Source organism: Tachysurus fulvidraco, chromosome 14 (genome assembly GCF_022655615.1).
Source record: "Tachysurus fulvidraco isolate hzauxx_2018 chromosome 14, HZAU_PFXX_2.0, whole genome shotgun sequence".
Taxonomy (NCBI): domain Eukaryota; kingdom Metazoa; phylum Chordata; class Actinopteri; order Siluriformes; family Bagridae; genus Tachysurus; species Tachysurus fulvidraco.
In genome coordinates, this window is record NC_062531.1 from 20,456,242 (window position 1) to 20,474,861 (window position 18,620).

General features: G+C 41.2%; 1 protein-coding gene across 5 annotated transcripts in view; it reads right to left on the reverse strand.

Moving 5' to 3' along the window:
* plch2a (phospholipase C, eta 2a) overlaps positions 1–18,620 on the reverse strand; it is a 124,904-nt gene that overhangs the window by 7,808 nt on the left and 98,476 nt on the right. For 4 of the 5 annotated variants that reach the window (XM_027167195.2, XM_027167198.2, XM_027167197.2 and 1 more), the window contains 8 exons: positions 17,814–17,921; positions 12,147–12,302; positions 8,987–9,085; positions 8,395–8,495; positions 8,214–8,302; positions 7,800–7,982; positions 700–807; positions 126–250 (listed from right to left, as the gene is read on the reverse strand). In XM_027167195.2, the coding sequence (XP_027022996.2) occupies positions 126–250; positions 700–807; positions 7,800–7,982; positions 8,214–8,302; positions 8,395–8,495; positions 8,987–9,085; positions 12,147–12,302; positions 17,814–17,921 (969 nt within the window). The remainder of the gene's footprint in view (positions 1–125; positions 251–699; positions 808–7,799; positions 7,983–8,213; positions 8,303–8,394; positions 8,496–8,986; positions 9,086–12,146; positions 12,303–17,813; positions 17,922–18,620) is intronic. The other variant, XM_027167196.2, reaches the window with a different exon arrangement.

The following is an 18,620-nucleotide window of genomic DNA, read 5'->3' on the forward strand; positions in this document are numbered from 1 at the left end:
GCTTTACAATGTATGTTAAATGTGTAGAACTCGAAGAAAAATTGGAGAAAATAATTAAAAAAGGTAGAATGTTAAAAAAGAAGGCATGGACATGAAGCTGAGATGATTTTCGGTCTAACTTTCACCTCGCCTCGGTCTCCCAGCATGGAGTCTTTTGGTTTGGGCAGCTGCTGGCCGCTAATAATCTTCACCACTAGCTGTTTTCTCGTTTCTCCTGGCAATGGATCCTCCAATATTGGATTAAAAGGACCTTAAAAAAGGGAAAAGGAGTTGAGGAAAAAAGTTTATAAGAGCATAAGACAACTTTTTTTATATACTTTCCTAATCTGTTCTTTACTTTTTCTTCAAAGTGCAAAGAGATCAAGGTTTTATTTCATGTCAATATCTAGAAATACAATGCAATGATCCATGCAAGGGGAAGATCTGATTCATGTGTACTTTTTAAATGATTATATAAATACTTTCACTGTATCTATTACATAATGCTTGTTTTCTGCAGAACAATGCTGGCAAAGTATGGTGTTTCATTTTGGTTGTGAAATAGAAATCAGAAAACATAAATATAGGTAAATATAGAAATACTTATATGAAAGACTAAAATATTCTTACTTTTAACCACTATTGACATGACACAGTCATGCCATACTTTATGATAGAATTCACCCATAATTCTTATAAGCTTATAGGAAATAATCTTACCTTCACACATGCACTTGGGTTTGAGAACATAGCCACAGTTGCCATTACTGTTGAACTTGGCCCTGTTTAACTGAAGAACTCGGCCCTCTGACTGGTAGTTCAGTGCCACTACACACACACAGACACACACACACACACACACACACACACACACACACACACACACACACACACACACACACACACACACACACACACAAATTAAAGAGTATAATTATAGCTCCAATTACTTTATACTCTATGTGATAGTATTTTATAGTGTTTGTTAGGATTCATCTGTATCTTATTAACTGCTCTGAGGAAAAGGTCAGCGAAATCTAGGAAGAGAAAAGTGTTATTGCTAACAGTTACTGTTATCGTAGCTGTCTATCACTGAATAAAAATATTAAATACTAAGTTTTATTTTATTAAACACAGTTAAAACATTGTATATTGAACACAAGCTCAAAATGCAGTGACATTTCCAATGTCAATCTGCACTGCGAAGCGCATAATTATGGGTTTCGAAGCATGCGGATGAATTTAGCCAGATCATTTAGCTGTATACAATTTAGAAATCATCCTGCTGCTTTTGTCAGCAGTCACACCATCAGTAAGGCTGTAGCAGCCAGCATTATCTACTTTGCTGTGGTGTGTCGGGGAGGTGGCATGGGGGGGGGGGGGGGGGAGCTGGTGAGGAAAGCCAGCTCTATGGTGGGGATGGAACTGATCAGTGTAGAGCCAGTGACAGGGATGAAGATGAGATGGAAGATGAAAGCTTTTATGGATAATCCTTCTCATCCTCAATATGCTGAGCTGAGGTGGGTTTGGAGGATGTTCAGCCACAGATTCCCTGAGCAACATGCCTCAAAACATCTGGTGGCCTTTTTCGTACAGTACCCAGGACTTGCTATTCTAATGACTGAGTCTCACAAAACACACACTCAACAGTTGAGTGTCTAGTTAAATATATAACTGTAGCATATGCACATCTACATATGAATCTTACCTGCATGTTAAATATATCTTTCCATTCTGTAAGATTTGCACATTGTGAACTATTACTTCAGGTAAGATAATTTCACATCATGCATGTAAAATATTGCATATTACATTCTATTACCTCTTTACGTTTCTTATCATTTTTATTCATTCATTCTTTCTCTTTTAAAACTTAAATGTAGTTTATTTATATGCAAACTAGGAAGAGTGACTGGTTTTAGTTTCGTTACAATTGGTACACTGTATATAACTGCGTACGTGTCAAAAAATCTTCAACAGTCTTTCTTGATTTATGCTGATATTATTCCTCTTATTTACGATGATGTGACAACATGAATCTCCCCTGTGGGGTATTAATAAAAGTACAGCTCATCTCAATTCTTTTCTCAAACCAGTTACATAGGTTTCTGTAACACACCCATGGTATAAGATGAGGTGATGTTCTTCCAATAATAAGGAGTTCCTTCCCTTGCCACATTCTCCTCTTTCTAGCAATCAGACTCCTATATACTGTGGTAAACACCTAAAAGAACTGTCAATAAATCTTTCTAGATATTTCTTTGTGTCATACACCAAATTAATCAGACAGTTTTATTTCCCAGTAATTAGAAAATGACTTCAAATGTATGGATGTGTGTGGATAAGGGCCATGAGTTTGAGTTTTCCAAGCGGACATCATCAGACCTTAAACTAACATCACTCTAATATATAGCAATACATTTTATAGTGACTCAATGGAGCACACACACACATAATGACACAACATGCTTTACAATAATGAGCATTATATTCATACAAGCATGCTGCATATCATTTACTGTAGGTTGATAAACAGACTATAACTAGAACCAGCATGTAGCTGGTTTTAGACATATGTATGCATCTGTATTAGGTAATATCCTGTACAGCAGTTTTATAACCCAAGGGATAGAAAGAGGGAGCAACAGGGTCATGGGAAACCTTATTTAGAATGAGTGTATAAAACACTCGTTTAATGGCACCACCTACTGGCTACATGATATAGCCAATTAACTGCTGATTGTAGGAAATCGCATGGGCTTAGCAATGCATGGTTTATAGTCATTACAGATGAACTGCTGATTAGATATTGAGCAATTTCATGTGAAGAACAAGTACGAGTTTAGAGCCAGACGCCTTTCTTCAGCTCTACTCAGCCACAACCTGACTGCATCACTTCCTCTATCAAACACAACCATTTCACAAACCATTGTTTGCTATTAATGTTAATCCTCCAAGTATATTTTAAATGTAAACAAACTTTCAAGTCGCAGTAGGTCTGGTTTGATCAATAAAGAAAATCATTTGTGATTAATGTCATTAGGCTGCACTGCATATCCCTCTTCAGATGTTTCTTGGTCCTTCACTCGATTAAACATGGACATGTCTCCTGGCACTGTTGTCCTTTAAAAGTTTCCAGTCCAACACTAATGGTGTATTACTGCTGCTGATCTAGTAGCAGACAGTGGATATGGAGATAGTAATATCTAGTTCTTGACAGCATCTAAGTGTTATTTGCAGTTAAGGTGAGGAGAAATGATTGTATGCTGCTTGAGGGCATTATATACAGTAGCATGGAGTTTCATATTGGAGATAACTAAAGGGGCTCATAGACATGGTAATTGAAAAACTACATGAAGTGATTCGGTGGTTGTGTCAGTGCACTCCTCCGAAGCTCACCTTCGCGGCGCACTCTTGTGACGTCATTCCCTGTCGCATGACTTTTATACTCGGCAGCGCTATTTAAGCACGCCGTTCATGCTAGATTGTCGCCAGATGATCTCTCGTCACTACGTCGCTTTTGTGAGTCACTCCTGCCAGCCTCCGGTCCGAGTGTTATCTGTGCCTCGCTGTTTGTATTCCGTGTGGATTTTCCCGTCTCGGATTACTTTTTTCCCCCGGGATTCCTTACGTGAGTTTTTTTTCATTCTCTGCTGCCGTTTTTTTCCCGTTTTTTTGCGCTCCGGTTATTGACTATTAGGATTACCCTTTTCCTGTGTGGATTACTTCCTTATTCTGTTTGGATTATTTTTTACCCATGCTTGGATTACTCCCCCCCGTGTGGATTACTTTATTTCTCATCAATCGAACTTCCAGTTTCGAGACTGTTACGCCTGTGGCGTCAGACGAGTCCCACTGCCGCTGCGTTCTGTAGGAGGTAAAGCCCAAGACTTTGCCCGGCTACATCCTCTGCGCATTTATATATAGACATTTATTGCTATCATTTATTTTAATAAATTCTCTTTTTTGGACCCTGGCCTGTGTTTAGGTTCTCCTTCCCAGCACCCTCATCTGTTTGCTGATAGTATCATCTGGCCAATAATGAACCCAGCAGGATCTCCGGAGATGCAGTTCCAGCTCAACTCCTTGTCCAAATCCTCCGCTGCGCACGAGCGCCAACTCAAAGAGATAGCCGCATCCACCAGTGAGCTCATTCGGCTCATGAGCATGCTCACCACGACTCAGGCCTCCTCGCCTTTTACGAGATCCACCTGCCCAGCCCCCACAACCCGCCACGCGAGCCTTGTTCAAATCATCTCAGGGGTCCCACTCAGTGGCTGAGTATGCTGTGGATTTGTGCATGGCAGCTGGGGACAGTGGCTGGAACCCCATAGCGATCTACGACGCATTCTACCGCGGCTTGTCTCCCCAGGTGAAGGATGAACTCGCGGCCCGAGAACTCCCCCACGAGCTTGATGACCTGGTTTGTCTGGCAACCAGGATCGATCGCCGTATCCAGGAACGAAGAGAAGAGGGACGCCCAACCCGTTCCTGGCCTCCCAGAACCCAGTATGCGAAGCCCCCTGTCGAACCAGACAGGTCATATGGGCCTCCCAGAAACCCATATGTCAAGCCCCGCTCGGAGTCTTAACAGATCGCACTTGCCTCCACCTCCCCAGCCCATGGAGATAGGATGGCGTCTCCTGTCCGCAGCAGAGAAGGAGCGGTGCCGGGCCCACGACCTCTGTCTTTACTGTGGCAAGGCAGGACACTTTGCCTTCGCATGTCCAGCAAAAGACATGGCTCGCCGTTGAAGGAGGAGCCCGCGGCGAGCCTCTGGTGTCTAGCCTCCCCCAAGCCACTTCTCCGAGCCCGTTTCCAGATCAAGAGCCAAGAACATGATCTAGCGGTCTTCGTTGACTCTGGAGCTGACTTTGGATTACCTTGGCTGCAGAAACATAACCCTCACCTGGATTGGTCCAGCGACCGGGTCCTTGGTTAGGGGATCTACTGCCAGGCTCATTGCCTGACCACCTTGACACCCCGCTCGTTATCAGTCAAGGAGGACCTGCCCTCCAATCTCTTTGGTGCCTGCTGAATACCATGATCTGGGACAAGTGTTCAGTAGAGCTCGTGCCACTTCCCTACCACTGCACAGACCTTATGTCTGTGCTATCGACCTCCTGCCAGGCACTGCCCCCCCCTCGGGGTGCCTGTACCACCTATCCAAGCCTGAAAGGGAAGCCATGACCCAGTATATACAGGAGTCCTTGGAGTCAGGCATTATTCGCCCGTCTTCATCCCCAGGTTTTTTCTTTGTGGAGAAGAAGGATGGGACTCTACGTCCCTGTATCGACTGTCGGGGTCTTAATGCCATCACCATTAAGAATCGCTACCCGTTGCCTCTCATGGCCTCTGCTTTTGAGCTCCTCCATGGGGCCACCATTTTCTCCAAGCTGGACCTTTCGGAACGCCTATCACCTAGTCTGCATCCGTGAGGGCAACGAATGGAAGACCGCATTCAACACTCCCACTGGTCATTACGAGTACCGGGTGATGCCGTTTGGTCTCACTAATACCCCAGCAGTATTCCAAGCACTGGTTAACGACGTTTTACAGGACATGTTAAACCTATTTGTGTTTGTTTACCTGGACGACATCCTCATTTTCTCCCGCACACCTGAGGAACACACCCGTCACGTCCGTGCAGTGCTCCAGAGGCTTTTGCAGAACCAGTTATATGTGAAGGCAGAGACATGTGATTTCCATGTCACGAAAACCACCTTCTTGGGCTTCATTCTGGCTGCAGGGAGTGTTCGGATGGATCCTGACAGAATCAAGGCTGTTAGGGACTGGCCCTGCCCTGGAACACGTAAGCAGCTCCAGCAGTTCTTGGGATTCGCTAATTTCTATCGGCAATTCATCCAGGGCTACAGCTCGGTTGCTGCACCCTTGCACAAGCTCACTTCTCCACTTCAGCCTTATTCTTGGGGGCCTCAAGCTGAGCAAGCCTTCAAGAAGCTGAAGCAGCTTTTTACCTCTGCCCCCATCCTCTCCTTGCCGGATTCCATGCGACAATTTATGGTTGAAGTTGATGCATCTGATACCGGAGTTGGGGCCGTTTTGTCTCAAAGGGACGTCAAGGACAATAAACTTCACCCGGGTGCTTTCTTTTCACGCCGTCTCTCCTCGTCTGAACGTAACTACACTATCGGCGAACGTGAGCTACTGTCAGTCAAAATCGCCCTGGAGGAATGGCGGCACTGGTTGGAGGGTTCGGAAGTACCGTTTCTGGTCTGTCTTATCGGCTGGGAATGAAGAACGGGAAGCCAGATGCTCTCTCTCGTCAGTTTTCCCCCGATCCCGTCGAGGCCGTCGCTGAACACATTCTTCCCCCCTCTGACAGTGTTTGGGCGCTTCGACTCGGGATAGAGAGAAGGGTTCAGCAAGCCATGTCTAACCTGCTGGTTCCTACCCACTGTCCTGAAGGCAAACTTTGTCCCTGACCAGCTCTGTTCCCAAGTTCTTCAGTGGTGTCACAACTCTCAGCTTTTCTGTCACCCCGGTTTCCCTCGGACCCTGACCAAAACTCCCTTCAGCCAAGGAAACGGCGTTGCTCCTCCTCCAACACGTTTTCCGGCTCCACGGCATTCCCCGGAACATAGTCTCTGACAGAGGACCCCAGTTTACCTCCAATTTTTGGAAGGAATTCTGCCAGCTCTTGGGCGTCTCCATTAGCCTCACCTCTGGGTTTCACCCCCAGTCCAATGGGCAGACGGAACGGCCCAACCAGGAGCTGGAGACGGGTCTCCGCCTCCTCTGTGCCGAGGATCATTTGTCTTGGGCCTCCAACCTTGTTTGGGTCGAGTATGCCCATAACTCTCTGCCAACTGCTGCCATGGGTCTGTCCCCTTTTCAGGCTGCCTATGGCCATCAACCCCCATTATTCTCCACACAGGAGCTAGAAGCCTCGGTTCCCTCGGCCTTGGCCCTCGTGAGACGCTGTCGTCAAGTCTGGAGAAGAGCCCGTCTCGCCTTGCTGAGATCTTCCCAGAGCTATGCTCACTGGGCCAACCGCAGAGGCCGCCCCGCTCCGCCTTACCGTGTCGGGCAACAGGTGTGGCTTTCCACCAAAGACCTCCCGTTGAAGATAGCAGGCAGGAAGCTGGCTCCCCGTTTCGTTGGACCGTTCCCTATATCTAAGGTTATCAATCCAGCTGCGGTCCAGCTCAAGCTGCACATAGTGTTGCGCATCCACCCCACCTTTCACGTTTCCAGGCTGAAACCTGTCCAGGCCTGTGCACTGGTTCCCTCCACCTGACCCCCTCCTCCCGCCCGGGTCATTGATGGCGGCCCTGCATTTACTGTCCGTCGGCTCCTGCACTCTCATTCCCTGTCGCATGACTTTTATACTCGGCAGCGCTATTTAAGAACGCTGTTCATGCTAGATTGTCGCCAGATGATCTCTCGTCACTACATCGCTTTTGTGAGTCACTCCTGGCAGCCTTTTTTTTTGTGTTTGCTGATAGGTTGTGAATTTTTTTAAATGTAAATCTGGGATGTTTAGATTCGACAAATACTTAATCAGGCTGCACGTTCAATAGATTCATGAGGACCCATCAAATTGTTTGGAAATGTTAAAATAATTTTTATTTATTTATTTGCCCAAAATAGCTAGGACATCACACAAAGCAAAAACACTTTATTGACACTTTATTCCTTGGGTCTCAGGAGTCTTTCAAGTTCTGTCAATGTTGTTACTTTTCAATTTTTTTTTTATCTTTCTTAATTATATACAGGATTTCTTCTGCTTTTGTTAGCTGCAAATAATTTAAAGGTACATTTTCAGCTGTATAAAGGGTGAAATTTGAACTGCGTACCCAGGTGAGATCCGGCATTCCAGAATGGTTGCGGGTTGAAGTTGCTTGAGTCCACGCGGTAGGACGAAGGATAAATACGCGACAGTTGCCGCTGGTTAAAGCGCACAAACTGGGCTGGCTTCTGCTGCATTAGCTGGTGAGCCTTGGTCTCGCTTAGAGATGATACCAGCCAGCTGCTGCTTCCTGATACCACAACATGTCAAAAGTATTAATACATTTTCATGAGCTAAACAACTATAGAGTTTTTGATCAAATAATAAAAAAAAGGCAAGTACATGTGTGCCATGTACTGCATGTGTATGCAGTTATATGAATATGAGCTAACGTTTTACAAACATTTATAATAAAACACAAGAAGTCACCAGTAATAAAGGACAACTTCCAAAAAAGGTTGTGTTTTCCTGCCTTGTGTACCTTGTGTCTCAAGATCCTGCATTGCCACAGACTTTGTGTATTTCACTAAATCAGACAGAGCCCTGGACAACTTCATGGTTTTCTTCCTTCTGAGAGAAACATCACAAATTAGAACACACACACACACACACACACACACACACACACACACACACACACACACAAAGGACCTCAGTCCTACCTGCTGTGATGTAATGGGACTTTTGACGCACTGCTTGAACTCTCCTGGTCCGTGTCTGTGTCCTCAAAACTGGATGTCTTTTTCAGTTTGCTCGTCTTCTTCTGCAATGCAATAAATAAACCACTAATGGCTTTAGACAATACAACAAATAAACCACTAACGGCTTTAGACAATACAATAAATGAACCACTAACGCAAGGGTGACCAACCAGTCAGAGACCAAGAGCCACATTTTTTACTGTGTTACCGCAAAGAGCCACATCATACACATAGGCACAAATGAACATCACCTTTTCCCCCTGCCATTTTAAGAGCGAACTTGACACAAATTGTTTACTCAAATGATCTTGCTCCTACTGGGAAACTTTGAGGTATTTTCATCCCATTCACATGCGCGTTTGACGAAAATACCGTATTGAACTCAAGCGAAGCGAACACGCACAATAAAAAGACTTCGATATGAACGTAAGAGCCGCATGAAACCGAGCAAAGAGCCGCATGCGGGTTGGCCACCCTTGCACTAATGGCTTTAGTGTTTCAGCACCATGGCTAGCGAATCTCTGGTAGTGTTTGTTTGTCCATCTTCACTAACCTTACGCCTGGAGAAGCTGCCCATGAAAGACCGGGCTAGACGTTTATTGGTGCTGGGGCTGGACTCGTCTCCTGTGTCGGTTGTTTCGTCTCCTTTCCCCTGGAAACAAACACTGTTCCTTTAAAAATTGTCGCTCTAGCAACATATATAATACCCCATGAAATGAGTATTATGTAAAAATAAAATTAAGTGTATTATTACTTATGACCTAAAGAAAATAAACCATAATGTCAGTATTATGTAAATAAAGTGTATTATCTTTTTTTTATGAAACATATGGCTAATAATTTCTGTATTATCTAAATAAATGACAGTTATCTACAGTAGATACTGTAAATAATAAATAATTAGGTTAATATTGTGTACACAGTATAAAATGTGGTTATTAGAATTTTAATCACATTTCACAGGTGAAAGTTTAACACAGAGGGTTTTTTTTTCTGATACAACACGACTAGACAGATTTTCTGGAAGTTAAGTAGTGCGTGAGGTTTTTGTGGAACATTCTGTTATATTTTTTATTTTGTAGTAAACCCTTCAGCCTTAAGGTGGCAGAAGCATTCTGCAAACTTCACACTTAAACTTCCAGTCAGCAGGTAAAACTGCATTGGGTGGAGGTGAGGTACTGTACTGTGCTGTGACGCTGGATGACAATCTAAATAAGGCTGACTCATTAACCTGAAGGATGGGAAGTCATCAGTGAAAACACACATTCAGAATGGTTAGAGAATCCATTACATTTAATTACTGAGGTTTTATGTTAAGAAGTTAGACCAAAGAAAAAGTAGAAGACGAGAGAGAGAGAGAGAGAGAGAGAGAGAGAGAGAGAGAGAGAGAGAGAGAGAGGGTGTGTGTGTGTGTGTGTGTGTGTGTGTGTGTGTGTGTGTGTGTGTGTGTGTGTGTGTGAGAGAGAGAGAGAGAGAGAGAAAGAGAGAGAGAGAGAGAGAGAACCAAAAGTTCAAACCAGGTGCCTAGAAAGGAAAGACTACAGTGCAAGTATACTGCTTAGTGACTTTGATGAAAATGAGGTTTTATGCTAACTCTAAGCTGCTGCAGGTTTGAGGATGAGGACCATACATGCAAGTTTAAACCCACAAAATTTGCAAGAACCCTAAATCTGTCCAGAGTGTTTTCATCAAGGAACCGAGAACATTTTTACGACATGAGCCAGTTAATGTTGTTACAGGTTTTTATTGCAGTCTATCCTATCGATCTCATGAAGTAGCTGTCAACTGACCAGGTATCCGCCCCGATTTAGGCTGACACGACTCAAAGCCCATCTACCTCAAGGTCCTGACATGTTGTGTTTCCTGAAATGTTCGTTTGCTCACCATGGTTGTAAAAATTCCATCCTTGCTGTCAGCTCGAACCAGCTAAAACCATTCTCCTCTGACCTTTCTGATTAATAAGGTGTTTCCATCTACAGAGCTGAGGCTTGCTGAATGTTTTATTCTTGTTTGTCTTGTGTACCATTCTGTGTAGACTTTAGAGACTGTTGTGAGAAACTCAGCAATAGCCTTTCTGGGGATATCAACCAAGTCACAGACTCACTAAATTTCTGGTCAATGTGAACATTAAGTGTCGTTTAACAGTTAACATCTAATTTTGCGTCTAATTGTACTTGTATCTAACGTTATGCATTGTTCTGCTCCTCCCTGCATGAATGAGCCGTTGTACAGGTGTTCTTAATAAAGTGGTTGGTGAGCTTATCTGTCTCTCATCCACTGATGATAATGTACAATTTGCATACATTTAAAATATCTTCTTCATTATCTGATGGCTCAGTGGATAAGGCATGTATCAAGGAAGGTATGTTTCAAGGCTCTTCTTTGTTCTCACACCAACAGTAGGGCACAGCTTTCAAAAGTACTTCTGTAAGTTGCTCTGGATAAAGGCGTCTACCAAACGCCAAACCTGTAAATATAAATGTTATATATAAAGGTTTTGAGGTAATGATTGATTACTGGCTTGGAATCCCAGCACTGCCAAGCTAAATCTTTTGGGTCTTTGAGCAAAACCGTTTCCTTCTCAGTTGTAATCAGTTTTTAATGAAAGTAATAAAAAAATGTTAATTTAACAATCATTTGCATATTTGATATTAGCTGAGTATTAGCTATTGATGGGTTGGGCTGTGAATAATGAAGAAGGTGATAAGAAGGTTGTCGATATAGTAGAACTCCAGACCCTGCTCATACAACATGATAACTATGGCTAAGGTACTTTGTATGCGCGTTTTAAAAGAACATTCTAAATACGATTTTTTAAACTGAATGTGTTATGGAATATATACAGTACCATATAGCTGCAGAACTCTTTAGTTCCCCTTCAGACATTCTAAAGTGCTATGAAACTCACTTTCGGCTTTATCAGGATCACCTATTCACGTGCACATTTATGCAGCTATCTAATCAGCCAATCACGTGACTGCAGTGCAGCCTATAAAATCATTAGGAAGAGAAGAGATTCCGTTTATTTTTCCACCCAACATCAGAATGAAGAAAAGTGTGATTGATTTTAATTGTTGCAAGCGTGGATATTTGTGCCAGATTCTGTGGGTGGAAATGCCTTTTTGATAAGAGAGGTCAACGGAAAAAGACACAGATTATCAAATAATTAAATAATTACTCTTTACAACCATGATAAGCAGAAAAGCATCTCAGCATGCACAAAACATCGATCCTGGGATGTTTCGGACGAGCGATAACAGGAATAGGAGATCCGTGTATATCACAGATGACGGCAATGAAAAATGATATGCTACATCCTTTTGTTAACTGCCTCTGCATCCTTACATCATGGAAACCGAAAGCACAGCAAACTGCCTGAACCACTGGGTGAATTTAGGATTGTTAATCCCACTACAACATGTTTGGGCAGTAGTACAGTAATTATCTCCTCTGGCAGAGGAAGGTAGCCTCTGATCTCCTGGAGAAAGGCCAAAACATACTGGCTTGGGGTCAGAAAATTCCCAGGGGAGACAACAAAGAGCTCCTTGTTCTAGCTTGAATGTTATTTTGTGTAATCTCTTGTAATGTTTAGGGAGGATATGGCTTTTTAATGGCAGCACAGAGCTTTAGAGGTGCTCAAAGTATTACAGAAGCACAAACAGCCTTGAAAGGAAAAGTAGAATAAAGGCCAGGTGAAGAGGAATCTTCCTCACCTTCATGGATGTCTTTTCATCCTGCTTCGCTGAGGGAGGCAGAGCTGCTATCGTGAAGCTGTCTGGATCCTCGCGGTCACGGATCTTCGACTCCTTCATCAGGCTATCCAATTTTTTCTTTGCAACATTCTCCACTTGCTTTCTGTTCACAGAAGTCTAAATCAGAAGCAGAGAGAACAACGAAAGATTAGCAAAAAAAGAGAAAAAATGCAATGAGCATTAAAGTACTGAAATAACACGTTCGGACTCTGTCTGTGCTGACAAGTGGTTTTAAAATAACTGCACGTAGATCCGTCTAGAATTATTAGCTACCTTCATAAAAATTTGAAATAATAAAAATGAAAATTCAATAATAAACAAAAATCTAAACACAATAATTCAGCTTTTCAGGTCAAACAATAGATATTTTATTTTGGTCTGTGACAATGGCACTCTTTTTAAAACTTTATAAAACTTTATAAAATGTAAAAAGTACATTTAAAAAAATGTGATAAAATTATTGACGCCCATAAGAATTTTCTTTTTTGTTTTGACTTCTTGTCTATCTCTCTTTATGAATTTTTTACATGGATACACGTTTTAAATCGGTTTGCCCATACTTTCAAGACAAACACAATACAAAATTCTTTTATATGCGTCTTTTCACCCTGGGGAACTGTATAAATGTCAGGAGTTACTGGGACTGTTCCATGTTTTATCATAACCTGCTTTGTCATCATGTTCCCCATGTGTGTTGTGCCACACCCCTAACCATTGTTTCGTTTTCCCACCTTTTTTTTTTTTACCCGTTTTCCATTTACATTGTTGTCTCTGTGTTTGTCAGTCATTCTCATGTTTGAGTGGTAAGGGTGATCAAGACTACTGCAGAGGTCTGGGTTTGATCCCTGCATATGCATATGGTGCCTCCTATACGATATTATATATACTGTATAAAGTTACACAACCAAAAAGCTATTAACATGAAATAGACTGCTGGTTGTTGATTTACACAAATCGGGTAATGGACATCAAAAAACAAATACAAAAATATTCCAAAAAGGTGTTAAAAATATATTTAAGCACTATAACAGACAGGATCAGAAACAGTTGAAACATTTGCCAGGAGTTGGATCAACCATATAACAGCCCAAACGTTTTGGTTATGCACACCATGTTTGATGAAAAAATACATTTAGCTTGTTGCTTGTAATTTATGAAGAATAATGAAGCAAGAATAAGCTTTCATTGTTTTCTATGAGCTTTCATGTCCAATTCGTATCTCAGAGAGATTCCAAGTAATATAAACTGCATTTGAAATTTTTCTACTAGCACGACGCTGATTAAGGACATGAGAGTTAAAAAAAAAAAAAAAAGCTTTATTGTCATGAACGAATGTACGAATATGTAAATTGACACAATTTATGAACACAATCACTGTGCTCAATGTGACGTGACCTCCAGCTTTAGTATATCACTCAGTGGATGCAAAATGAATTTATTTGCATAGACACTACCCTGATTTTGATACCTTGCTATATTCATTAAAAAAAGATGTGATGTTTTGCTCATGTGAAAGATCCAGCATTCTGTATAGCTTGTTAGCTTGTCTGGTCTCTATGAATTTAATTCCCTTTTCCTTCTTTTGTGTACTCCTATTGTTAACAAAAACATGCAGGAAGATGGATTGCATACACTAAATAGCCTTGTAGTATGAGCGAGCGTATGAATGTTTGTGCCCTGTATGTGCATCTCATACCCTGTGTTCCTGGGATAGACTCTGGTTCAGCAGCAGCACCGACCAAAATAAAACGCATCCTGCGGATATATGGCCTTTCTTTTTTATCATTTCACAAAGACATTCTGTTTGTTTTCTGACTGGCTTGTATGTTAGATAGAGCAGTGGTCCACTAACTGAAAAGCCCTGGCATATTTAATATCATTTGAATATTAATCGACTCCAGCCACCCGAGAAGATCCGATCTGGCAGAAGATTAGTTATTTCCTTGATGACTTGGCAGGGAATTTATGTATGAATGAATAGAAAACTCCCATCTGAGCTACTGTCTAAGCTGGCTGAATTACAGTTGAATTGGCCTCGATGGCAGACAGACGAGCGACCTGTTTCTGCGAGCTGCTTCTTTTAGAACAAGCGGTTTATTGCTGTACACTTACAAGTATGTGCAGCAATCTCTTTCTGTTCTGCCTTGAGTGCTTTTCTTTTCCCAACAAATTTCCTACCAACACTACCTAGAGCTCTACACTTTGTTGTGTTTCTTTCACCTAACACAGAAAAGGCCACAGCCCTATAGACAATGAAGTGCTTGTTTTATCTTAGTGTGCAATGAAGAAGCATGTTTAAGATATTGTTTATTAAACCACATTATCAGTAATTTGTTAAACCATATAAACTGTGAAGTACCATATTCTCTGACGAAGGGAGAAGATTGCAGAGGATTTTTACTAATACTTCTATTAATATTCTGTACATTCTCACTCGCTATCTTTCTCCATCTATTTCTCTTTCTCTGTTGAGCTACTCAAGCTCCTGAGTTTTTTTCTGACCGCTTCTGCTCCTCCAATCCCTTGGAGGCAAAACACTGTTAGATGTTAAGAATGGCCTCATGTGGACTATCTAGAGATACATGTGATCAGTATGGATAGTACCACCTGAAGACCATGGCGTTGGCTTTGAACTGCGGTCAGGTTTTGAGCTCAGGTCTCCATCTCTGAACATTCGATGGCTTCAGCAGGAAGGAATTTATTTTTAATGAATTTATAATGAATTTATAATGAAATCAGAAAATATGATGAGGTTCCCTTTTCATTCTGGTTCCTTTCAAGGTGTCTTCCTTATATCATCTCAGGGAGTTTTTCCTCACTACCCTTGCCTCTTGCTCATTTGGGATAAATATAAATTAAAATGCAAAACTTTTTTGTCAATTTATTCAGATTTTTTTCTATTCGCTGCTTTGACAGTGACAGTGTTATTCAAATAAAATTTAACTATTCGGAACTGATTCAAAATAATAATATTTCATTTGACTCTTGATTCAAATCATTTAAATGAATCAGTTTGGTCCCATGTTGATCTTGAAAAAGAAAAGTAACAGGAATCGACACCTTCGGTATGACGCAGAGTTTTATCATGCTTCGTTCTAACAGCTCAGATTAGATTCTCTCAGCTGTCAGTGTTAGAAGAGTAATGTTTCCTTCTGAAATATTTATCATATAACTGTGTCTTGTAGCTCAGAACTGTGAGGGGAGGAGGAAGGAGGAGGGGGAGGTATAACAAGAAAAGAGGGTTACACTCGAGATGAGACAGTTCACTTTGAGCTTACGTTTCAAAGAGAATTGCAAATAGAGACCAAAATAGAAGCACTAAAGGTTTTTTTTTTAAATTAAAATTATATGCATATAGGCAGATGGTAGGGTTTCCAGCCTGTACTGTAACCAGCTGCATAAAATAAGCATTCTGATGGACTGATCCATAAATAAAACTGAAACGTAAGATAAAAAATAAAAGATCAATACTACAAATACTGTAAAAAAAAAAAAAAAAACCTAAAAAAAAAAACCCCATCAAACTAAACATTCTCCAGACTGAGCTGGTTGGAGCTCATTGGTGGTTCATTGGTAGAAATCTTAGGGATGGATGTGGTAGCCCACTGGTTAAGGTGTTGGACTACTGATCGAAAGGTGAGTTCATATCCCATGTCTAACAAGCTGCCACTGCTGGGCCCCTGAGCAAGGCCCTTAACCCTCAATTGCTCAGTTGTATAAATTGATATAAAAAATGTAAGTCACTCTGGATAAGGGTGTCTGCTAAATGAACAAATCATTTATTTCACTTTGTTAGAATTAAATGTGCATTTTTTATGTTGCGAAGTGAGGAATTATGGATCTTTAAACATAAAGCTATGGCATCGTGCATTACTATACAGCTACTGAGCTCTGAATCTATATAAAAAAACATCACAATCACTTATTCAGAGATTCTTAAATATACATGCTCAACTAGCTACTAGAAGGACACCATTTGTGTGTGTATGTGTGTGTGTGTGTGTGTGTGTGTGTGTGTGTGTGTGTGTGTGTGTGTGTGAGAGAGAGAGAGAGAGAGAGAGAGAGAGAGAGAGAGAGCGCGAGAGAGAGAGAGAAAGAGAGCGAGAGAGAGAGAGAGAGCGAGACAGAGAGAGGGAGAGGGAGAGAGAGAGAGAGAGAGAGAGAGAGAGAGAGAGAGAGAGAGAGAGAGAGAGAGAGAGAGAGAGAGAGAGAGAGAGAGAGAGACATTCAGCTGTTCCCCCCACATTATTTTGTTCTTCCAGGCTTTTGCTAGATTTTAAAGAACTAAAAGGTTTCCCTTTGATAATACGGTATGTATACAGTATGTACTGTTATAACTACACAATCATCAGACACAAGGTGCAAGATGTATAAGCATCAAACTTAGCACTACAAATTGTAACTGCCAGTTAAGCTAGCACATCGCATGCTAATCAAACCAATTTGTCAATGAATGCTGATTAGTATATTTTATACAGCTTGTGTTAAACCTGTATCTGAACTGTACTCAATACTGTAACACCAACAAGAGATCCTATCTTATATCACTTTATCTTTATCCGAGGACAAAACACTCATGGCTTCCTATTCTTATATGTGCACTTCATAGGATACAACATAACGGCAACATACGTTCAGACAGAAAAAGCGCGACATCAATGACGCCTGATGGAAATTGTTAACAACATTGAGAAAAAAAGCTTCATTCAAATGCATACATCGTTTTTGTGTGAGTGAATTGAGTTACATTGTTTTCACACATTCAACGAGATTTTTTTGAGCGTATTTTCAAAGCCGTGAATGAGTTCAAGCACCAACACTGCGACGGAGCCCTTACACCTTACCACACATGGTTTTATTACCTAAATCTAATACTATAGTTATTATATTAATTTTACAATTCCAATCCTTGTAAGATTTTACAGTGGAATTGGTTTACCTGAATATTATGTGGCTTTTTTTTTTTTTTGCAAATTAAGATTGGACAAGATTAGGAACGAGTACATCACAGGGACAGCTCATGTTGGACGTTTTGGGGGACAAAGTTAGGGAGGCCAGATTAAGATGGTTTGGACATGTATCAGAGGAGGGAGAGTATGTATATTGGTAGGAGAATGTTGGACATGGAGCTGCCAGGCAGGAGGCAAAGAGGAAGGCCAAAGAGGAGGTATATGGATGTAATTAATGAGGATTTGAAGCTAGTGGGTGCAAGTGTTGAGGATGCAGAATATAGGGATAGGTGGAGAGAGATGATTCGCTGTGGCGACCCCTGAAGGGAAAAGCCGAAAGAAGAAGAAGAAGCAACAAAATCACATTTTATTGAAATATACAAATTATACAAATTCTTAAAAATGTCTGACCACATACTTCTTTTTTATAGTGCTTTTCTTACATTCATACATACAGTCACCTGGTGGAATATGGATTATGTTTGGGGGAAAAAAAGCCCAAATGTTAGTAGAGTGTTTTGCTTTAGACCATCAAATAGAGTATAGAGATCCATATAGAGTTGCACATATATGCATTTATATGCTATGGATTAGTCAGTCAGGTATCCAGTTGGGAAAAATGATGTACTGTAGCTAAGAATGAATTAAACCATGGACCTGAAAGAACTTTTCAACTTACATCTCCATTCATCAGCTTGCAGTCATCTTCCATCTCATCAGCGCTGTCCTCATCTGACACGTCACCCTCCTCTGCATTCTCGTCAATATTTGGGGGCAGTTTTTTGCCCTGTAAGAAAAAAAAAAGTAAAATACATCATCGTCGATAGAATGAAAATGCAAAGAAAGGAAAGTCTTAAATTTCACATCAACTATTATTTCACATCAAACATAATACTGTAGTGTTTAGGATTTTTATTTTATAGATTAGCACAATTACTAAAAAAAAGTCTTGTACAATGACATCTGTTCATTTCATCTGTTCACTATTTTAACAGTTAAAAACAGTGCTGCTTAAATCTTAAGGTATATTTTTACTTGAGAAATCCGAGCACATTTGCTGTCTCAAAATCTGCCGAATGAGACCCCGGGGGTTTGTCTGCACTCTGACTTACTTATCAGTAATCGTTTGATTGACAGAGCCATAAAAGCACTGCTATGAACTGCCGGGTGAGACTGAGCACTAGTCTGTGGAGAGTTTAACAAAAGGACAGGAAGGTGATGGATACCGGTATTAAAGAGCAACAATCAATTTGGCACAGTGTCAGAAGGCTGCTTGTGTCGTAAGCAATCGATTCTGAAATGTTTAACAAGATAAAGGCTTGACAGGTTCGAGTGATAACTGGGCATGATTTGTTTATCCCCCTTTTTATTCATACCATTTATTTCTATGTATTTGAGTCCTACTGCCCAAATCAACTTCACTTACAAGCTGAGTCTATCTCAAGAATCCAGGCTTGTTTTTAATGCCACCTGATTCGCCATATTT